The sequence below is a fragment of the Meriones unguiculatus genome (genome assembly GCF_030254825.1).
Source record: "Meriones unguiculatus strain TT.TT164.6M chromosome 13 unlocalized genomic scaffold, Bangor_MerUng_6.1 Chr13_unordered_Scaffold_33, whole genome shotgun sequence".
Lineage (NCBI taxonomy): Eukaryota > Metazoa > Chordata > Mammalia > Rodentia > Muridae > Meriones > Meriones unguiculatus.
Window position 1 is genome coordinate 8636378 of NW_026843645.1, and position 9394 is coordinate 8645771.

The 9394-nt window shown below is 37.0% G+C and overlaps 1 protein-coding gene across 1 annotated transcript; it reads right to left on the minus strand.

Annotated features, from left to right (window-relative positions):
* Positions 1–3466: 3466 nt before the first annotated feature.
* LOC132650810 (zinc finger protein 431-like) lies at positions 3467–7425 on the minus strand. Its single transcript, XM_060376125.1, has 3 exons — positions 7392–7425; positions 7120–7180; positions 3467–4424 (listed from the first exon to the last, which is right to left on the minus strand). The coding sequence occupies exons 1-3, from the start codon at positions 7423–7425 to the stop codon at positions 3467–3469; spliced, it is 1053 nt and encodes a 350-aa protein (XP_060232108.1).
* Positions 7426–9394: the final 1969 nt, after the last annotated feature.

Below are 9394 nucleotides of genomic sequence, written 5' to 3' on the forward strand. Positions count from 1 at the left end.
AGTGTAATGAGTTGTTACACTTAACTATGTTGAGAATCTCCTTATGTCTGTGAGGCTACTTTTCACTATCTGTTGAATTAAGAACAGAACTCCAATCTACTTTGTTGTGTCATAAAATCTCAATGTTAAAGAAAAAACAATAATTTTCTTTATACTTAAAGTAGAGGATTTTAAGCCAAACAACGGCAACTGATCAATGCTTTTTTCCATTACTGGACTAAGGAACAGAGTCTGTGTCCTGCCTACCATGACCATTTGGATTCAGCAATTTACTCTCAATAACCCCACAGAAAAAATAACTGAATTATTGAGGTAGACCATGCCCAACTATACTGCAGATACTAGGGACTTAAGGTAAGCAGATCTATTATGTACACTAAGTTCAAGGTCAGCCTGGAATTTATAGTAAGGCTATTATTTCAAATAAAAAAGAGAGAAAACAATGTTTGAAAATGAAAATACATTTAATTAAGCTATTTGTTTATTACAGTTTATTCCCTTTGTATCATGGCTGTATCCACTTACAATTCTGACCATTCCCACACAGCCTCCCAATCTCCCCCATGCACCTTCCCTAGTCCACATATAGGGGGCGAGGAAAAAACAAAAACAATCGTTAAAACACAAATTATTAATGAAAACTGGAAACATATTCACATATTTATTCAGTGTGAGAAATTTTGACCAGTGATGAATATATAATGTTATGCTCTTTCTTTCTTCCCTCAGGAAATATTTGCTAATTGAAGACATGGTATAGTATTTAATTGCAAGCTTATGCAAACAGTTCTCAGAGGGTTCCCAATTCCCAAGGTTAAGGCCATGGAAGCTACCATGGAGGAATCCTAAATGTGGGCAAAGGGAAGCATGGAGAGAGAGAGAGAGAGAGAGAGAGAGAGAGAGAGAGAGAGAGAAAGAGAAAGACAGAGAGAGAGAGAGAGAGAGAACAAACAGAAAAGAGAGAAAGAGAAAAAAAAGGATATAGAAGAAATTAAAATATCTGGTTACCTCTGGGAGAGGGCAGGTCCATTCTACTGTTCTGAAAATTTAAGGACAGAGGTGGGGAACGCCAATCATACCCCTTAAATGGTAGGGACTGAGGGATGCTGGGAGAACCTGGAAGACAGAAAACCTTCTGTCAAAAAGCTACCTCAGCAGCTTGTCTTAGGTGTGAAGTACAACTTATGGTAAAACATTCATCCTTCAGGTTTAATAGGTTTAGAGAGCAGAGATACACAACTAAGTAATCTCTCCAAGACACACATTAAAAACAACCTGCCTATAAGTTGCTCCCTCATTCTCAGCTTATTTCTCTATTTCAAGGTATTCAAAGAATGACATAATGCTATTGACAGAAAATATCTCATCTAGGGGAATAGGTCTTTTCATCAATGACATTCCTGACCAGGTTAGAATTTCATGGAGTTCATTGATTTATTAGCTGTTCACCTAAGGTAATATAGGAATTTTTATTCAGAATATCCCAATTACTGCCAGGGAGAGAGATTACAGGGATAACAGTGGGGAGAGAGAGATTTAAAATCAATTTGAGACCACCAAGTGGTGGCCTGCATGGTATTCTGACTGACATGTACACGTATCTGAGAAGACAAGGAAAGAGTGAAAGAAGTGGAGAGTTGATCCACCACAGATGAGTAGATACAGAGAATACAGGAGGAGGCAGCTTGTCCTCAGGTACAGCCCAAAAATAAATTGCTCTCTGGGACTTTTATTCTTTCTTTAACATACAAATCTACTTCCCTTTCTTTAACACCAAATCTCCTTCTCCATGTTCCTCAGGTCTCTGTAAATGCCTGATATCTCCAGCCTTCTATTGACATCTGTTTGAACATCAGGCTCCCCTGACAACAACCTCCACAGCATCTGAAGTCTTCACCAGTCATAGCTCCTAACTGAATGTTTGCATGCATCAGGGGAACAGAATACAATCCATTTCAGAAAAGTTGGTTTTCATGCTTCAAGTTCATTTTCTGTCTTTGCACTAGGCATAATCTCAAAAAAGGATATACCTGACATATGTCTTGGTGGGTTCCCATTGATACCTATTTACCAGCTGTGAGATAAACTCAGTGTGGTGGCTTTGGTTCAGTGGTCAGGCACTTTTAAAACACTTGTATTGTCAGTTGCTCTCCTGGCGATTTTTTGGATACTTCCATATTTTTGTGAAGATATTGGCTCAGAAACTTCTTCAAGCACCAAGCCTAAGTTACTTTCTTATGTTCTCAATCTTCTCTTTCTTCTGGGTCATCAGGGCTGAGTTAAAGATGTAGTTAGGATCAACCTTTCCCACCTAAATGCTATTCATCACACTTTCATGGGGCTAAACACGTGGCTCAGCGCCTAGGAGAACTGGCTGCACATTTTCATTTTCAAACAAATTTTATCATTGAAATTGCCATGAATTCATCAATTATTACATAACAATATGTTTATAATGTGAAAAAAGACAATGTTTTATCGATATAATATCTCAACTAATCTTATTGGAGCATCAGGGAAACAGAGCACACACCAGAAGTGTTTCTAAGTAAATATCCTTGTTGTTACATTATATGTAATCTTTATAGTATAAATTTCCTATAGAATGCAGTACTTCAAGATGAAATGACAAATGGATGAGTAGGTGGAACATACAGAATCACAGAATGTCCAATCATATGTACATGTTCATATCGCATCAAGCTATGTAATGAGTTGCAGTTGATTACTGATTAGACCACTTCATTTAATCTCTATGAAACATGGAAACACAAAGCTTTGAATTACCATATTAAACACATTCATAGGGCTTCTCTTCAGTCTGATTTATTCTTGAACGGGAAGCATATAGAAATGTACAAAGGTTTCGTTATGCTAAAAACATTCACAAGGTTTTCTCTCCAGTATACTTTCTTTCAACGCTTTGAAAAAATGTGACATGCAAAGGGTTTACTGGTTATAATCACAGGGTTTCACTCCAGTATGAAATCTTTCAGACTTTAGGAGATCACAGCAATGTGCAAAGGCCTTAGAACGTTGAGTATATTTATTGGGTTTCACTCCAGTATGAAATCTTTCATGCCTTTGGAGATCACTGCAATTTGTGAAGGCTTTACCACCTTAATTACATTCACAGGGTTTCTCTCCATTATGTTCTCTTATTATTTTGGAAATTTCCGTTCCGTGAAAGGGCTTTCCGCCACAGATTACATTTTTATGGCTCCCCTCTAGTATGTGTTCTTTTATGCACTTAGAGACAACTGGGTTGTGAAAAGCATTTAACACACTGATTACATTCATCCGATTTCTTTGCAGTTTGAATTCTTTCATGCTTCTGAATACCACTACAACATGGAAAGGCTTTACCATATTGATTACATTCGTAGGGTATCTCTCCACTGTGTGTTCCTTTATGCCTTTGAAGACTACTGGGTTTTGAAAAGTCTTTACCACATTGATTACATTCCTAGGGTTTCTCTCCAGTATGTGTCTTTTTGTGCACATGGAGATTACTGGATTGGGAAAAGGCTTTACCACAGTGATTACATCTGTAGGGTTTCTCTCCAGTATGTGTTCTTTTATGACTGTGGAGATTACTGACTTGTGAAAAGGCTTTCCCACACTGATTACATTTGTAGGGTTTCTCTCCAGTATGTGTCCTTTTGTGAACTTGGAGAGTACTGGATTTTGAAAAGGCTTTACCACAGTGATTACATTTGTAGTGTTTCTCTCCAGTATGTGTTCTTTTATGTACATGAATACTATTGGGGTGTGAAAAGGCTTTATCACACTGATTACATTCATAGGGTTTCTCTCCAGTATGTGTTCTTTGATGCACTTGGAGTGAACTGAGGAGTGAAAAGCCTTTATGACATTGACCACATTCATATGGTTTCTCTCCAGTATGTGTTCTTTTATGAATATGGAGACTACTCAATTGTGAAAAGGCTTTCCCACACTGATTACATTCATAAGGCTTCTCTCCAGTATGTGTTCTTAAATGCTTTTGAAGACTTCCGTGTTGTGAAAAGGCTTTCCCACACTGAACACATTCATAGGGTTTCTCTCCAGTATGTGTTCTTTTATGCACTTGGAGTGTACTGAGGTATGAAAAGCCTTTACCACACTGATTACATTCATAGGGCTTCTCTCCAGTATGTGTTCTTTTATGAATCTGGAGATTACTGACTTGTGAAAAGGCTTTCCCACAATGATTACATTCATAGGGCTTCTCTCCAGTATGTGTTCTTAAATGCTTTTGAAGATTTCCATGTTGTGAAAAGGCTTTCCCACACTGAACACATTCATAGGGTTTCTCTCCAGTATGTGTTCTTTTATGCACTTGGAGTGTGCTGAGGTACGAAAAGCCTTTACCACACTGATTACATTTGTAGGACTTCTCTCCAGTATGTGTTCTTTTATGACTCTGGAGATTACTGACTTGTGAAAAGGCTTTCCCACACTGATTACATTCATAAGGTTTTTCTCCAGTATGTGTTCTTCTGGGCATTAGGATATTCCTGGGCTGGGAAAACGCTTTACCATACTGCTTACATTCATAGTGCTTCTCATAAATATGTCTTCTTTCATTCCTGCAAAGATAATTAGGTATCTGTAAGATTTACAATAGTCATTACACTGATGAATCTTTTTCTTGGCGTAAATAAGTTTGCAATTTCGTCTAATTGTAAAATGAAGTTGCCTCTTAACCTTTTATCACTCTGTTTACATTCATAGTTACCCCCTTGACTGTGGGTGTTTTGTATCTTCCAAGATACCTTTGGTGGTAAGAAACTTTAATACATAGACAACTTACAGCATCATTTTTAGATAAGTGGGTTTTCACATATTTAAAAAGACCTAGAAGCGGTCAGCTTTACCACAGTGACTGAATTCATAAACTTTCCTGTATTGGACTCATACTACATTTGTAAATGAACCAAAATAGACACAAAAGTTTCCACAGGGACAGAAATTATAGGGATTTTCTGTAGTGAGAGTTTTTTTTTTTTGCTATATTCCCAATGAGTTTGGAAAACTAATGAAGAATATTAGTGTAATGTATTAATAGTCCCCTGCTTTGCTTAGACTTTCTGAGTGTGATAAAAGCTTATGATTCATTTTTTTATTAATAATGAATGAATGAACACATGAACAAATATAAACTTATAGTGTTGTCACCATCATGCTTTCTGTTGTATACATGTATAGGATAGTTTCGAATGCTATAGGATAGTTTAGAAGCACACGATGATGTGCTTCTGGAAAATGCCTACTCAGGAAAAGCAGGCTTTGCTGGATCCTTCCAAAAAGTATCTCAACAAAGACGTAATGATGGAGATCTACAAGAACATCATAGCTATGGAGGACACAATGAATATTCTTTAACAATTAAGTAGTAATTTCATTATGAATAATTATTAATAAATTCAATGTAAACTTGCACCACATTCAAAAAGCCTACTCAAAGTAAGGACTAGGACATGCCTTCTAATTGTTCTGGGAGAGAGAGGTATGTTCTTCTTTCCATATCCTTACCCTTACATGACTTGTATGAATTATGACAAAGGATATAACTACTAAAAGAGGAATAACAAATGAAAGATTCCCAAATTCACATAGTTGGACACTTTGTTCTTCAAAGACATGTGCTATAGGGATTCTGGTTTCCTCCCCAACAATATTCTTGATTCTCATACCTTCCGTCTAACGTAGCTTAGCAAACTTTACTTCAAGGATATGAGTAAAATCACCTTTGCTATGGAATATTTTCTCACAAGGAGGTGTTGTACATGAAATTATCACCTATTCAATGAGTATGCCTTTTGCAGTATGAGCAGTAGGATACTCAACAGATAGGAATTTCTACAGAGTCTGTAAAATGTGGATGTAAGTAATAATTTATCATTTATATAGAGGAATTTTAATTTAGAACATGGATGCTGTGGTAAAAAGATCCTATCCAAAGTCCTTCGAAGTCTATGTGATCTGGCTGGAATAGAAATACACCTTTAATCCAGGAGACAGAGGCCAGCAGATCTGACTTCAATGCCAGCCTGGTATACACCAATGTCTTGTAAAGAAAAGCTTAGGTTCAGGCATGTTGGTACATGCCTGTAATCTCAAACAAAGGGTGTAAAATAGTTGGTAGAATGAAGCACCCATGTTTCAAAGGGATGTCTAATTCAGTGGCACAAAAGGGACAAAATCTGAAAAATAGTTGACAGATTAGGATATGTGCATCTCTCATGAGAAGAGAGAAGAAAGGAAGCTCCTTAAGGTGCACTCCATGGAGAGAGGAGGTAGTTTTAGTGTATAGAAAGTAATAGAAAGACAGTAATAGAAAGACAGGTTTTAGTGAGAAAACTAAGGTAAAGATCAAGACAGCCAGCAAATAAGGAAGAGGCTGATGATTAGCAAAAAAAAAAAATGCAGGAGTTATTTGAGGCCAAACAACGTAATTCAGAGGGAAGGAGAAAAGCCAGATTTAATAAGTTAGCTAGGAGAGGAGTTGTGCCAGAATAGCTGAATTGACTCAGCTATCAATGAGTTCAGAAAGAACAAGATAGGGTGTGCATATGAAGCAGTAATTTTCACAGACTGAAAATCTTCTAGGCCTAAGATAAATTGTACAGAACTTAAAAGACAGAGGGGCAGTAATCCATGGAGACAGCAATTATGAGAGGTGAATAAAACAGTTTTTTACAGTAGTGTCTATTTAGGAAGGGTTTCACAGTCTTCTTTAACATTGGAATGCCTTGCGAACATAAATAATATGCCTGAGAGTGAGGAGCATGGGTTTGGGAGAATTTAATGTTCCTTAATACTCTTAAAGTAGTATTTGTTTTCACACTGTTGCTTTTCTTTAAAACTTCTGGGACACATTAATTTTTTTTTTCACAGGGGCTGGCAAGTTGGCTCGGAGGTTAAAAGCACTGGCTGGTCTTCCACAGGTCCTGAGTTCAATTCCCAGCAACCTCAAGGTGGCTCACAACCATCTATAATGAGATCTTTTGCCCTCATCTGGTGTGCAGGCACAATAATATATAAATAGTGAATAAATAAATGATTAAAAAATTTTTCACAGGCATATTATATCCACTTTCATGAAATAATTACCTTCCATATCTTCTAGAATGTTGACAATGTTCTTCAATATTATGCTCTTCCCAATTGTAGCCTAAAATATGTACCAGAAAGGGTATGATATATTATTGAAAAATAGGTAAATTTTCTGTTACTATGTTTAGTGAATCTCAGAAACATGCCTGGTTTTTCACCTCAATCAACCTGATTCTAATTGAAATTATATAAGAGTATCAATAAAACAAACAACAATAACAACAGATGTCCCCATTACCTTAATAGAGAAAGAAAATTCACTGTCTTACCTAGAGCTGTAAGGTGCTTATAGGTCTCCAGCATCACATCTTTGTAGAGACTCTTCTGGGAAGGATCCAGCAGAGCCCACTCTTCCCGAGTGAAGTTCACATCCACATCGTCATAGGTTACTGAATTCTAAATTAAACCATACATGAGTATAACAGAAAGCACAATGGTGACAACAGTGTAAATGCATGTTTCATTGGTAATATATTCATATAATTCTGGTGCTTCCCTGATATGTCCTGTCACAAAGGTTTCGATGAACTCACCAAGTCATTTTAGAAGAAAACTAATTGAGGAGGTTCACCTCATTTCTGCAACCTTTGAATTGAATATAGCCTTATAAGAGAAATGCCAATTAACAGACATAAAGAAAGCAAAACAAGGAAGTCAATGAACACTACACACCACAGATCACAGAAACTGTATGCACAATTACTAACTAAAAAATTATGGGCAAACAGGAAGTATTGGCTCATGATTTTAATTCCAGCACTCAGGAAGCAAAGGTATGTATTATCTCATTGAGTCAGAGGCCAGCACAGCCTCTGAAACAAGTTTCCTGACATCAAGAAGTACATTTAAGACCTGTATTCACAGGAAAAATCAATCATATAAGAAAGATACAAAGAACTCAACAGTTTTTCTTAAGATCCTACAAAAAATTATATATTCACTACAGTTCTGTATCTACTAGGAACCAGAAGTGGCCCAGTTTAAACTATAATATTAATGAGACCTTACTAAAAAGGAATTCATCCTCAAATACAAATGGACAGATGAAAACATTAGACCTGGAATAGTTGGTAGTAAATGAGCAACATAAGGCAGTTGAGGTGGCTCAGCAATGAAAACCTCTTGTTAGTGTTGCAAATAACTCGGCTCAATTAACAGTGCTTACATGGAGGCTCACAACTATCCATAACTCCAAATTCAGGAGATCTGAGGTCATCTCTGACTATTGTGAGAACCAGTACACAAGAGGTGCATAGTCACATATATGGGCAAAATACTACTCATATTCACTTATTTAAAATAATCAACACAAACACAAGAGGCAGGAAAAATATTACACACCTGTAATCCAATGACTCAGAAGTCTCAGGCAGTAACAATGTCATGAATACATGACATTCTGAGAAATAGAATATACTCTCTGCCGAATACCAAAATTCAAATGTGGATGTGAATGAAGACCAGTACAAAAGCATATGCTTGACATGTGCATAAACCTACCTATCAGGCCCATCAGCCTATACTTCAAAATAAAAATGCCATGAATACTAGGCCTCCTTTAATGCTAGCCCTCTGGAGCCACAATAAGGTGCACCTCTAAGTTTGAGGCCTACCTCGATTGCATACCTACATTCTGCCCAGCCAAAGCTACACAAAGAAACTCAGTCTTCAAAAACACCACAACTAAAAATGTAAAAACCTCAGGATACAAAATTACATTAGCACTGAATATCAATTGCTTTGACTCTTTCTTACGTGCCTTAGAGTTACAATCGATGAGGATGAAGGCATGAGATCATGAGAAGGAATCAGAAAGATCAGTTTCAATCCCAACACAGTAGACAGTACCAACAGGAAATCAATTGAGACTATAGACACTCAAAGCCAATCCCCAATAAGGAATGTAGACAGGTTCCTCCACAAAATCTTTCATAGCTTCCTCCAAAGAAACACACAAAAAAGAACACCAACATAGGCTCTAGGATCAAGAATGAATATATAGAATTTAATGAAACTGAAAAGCTTCTGTAAAGGAAAGGACACTGTCACCAGAACAAAATGACAGCCTGCAGAATGGAAAAGAATCTTCACAGGAAGACACATGATGGAGATGTCCTAGAGAAAGGGGAACCTTCCTCCATTGATGGTGGGAAGGTAACCTTGTATAACCACTTTGGTAATCAATCTGGTTCTTTCTCAGAGAATTAGGAATAGTGTTACCTCAAGAACCAGCTAGACCATTCCTGAACATATATATGAAAGATACTCAATC

Bases quoted from the DNA above. Each gene is read 5' to 3' on its own strand.
- LOC132650810 (XM_060376125.1), bottom strand. From the start codon at position 7,425: ATGCTGGAGACCTATAAGCACCTTACAGCTCTAG. The intron at 7,181-7,391 runs GTAAGACAGTGA...TACATATTTTAG, and splicing joins TAAGCACCTTACAGCTCTAG to GCTACAATTGGGAAGAGCAT. The intron at 4,425-7,119 runs GTAATTATTTCA...TAATCTCCAGAG, and splicing joins CATTCTAGAAGATATGGAAG to TCATAAAAGAACACATACTG.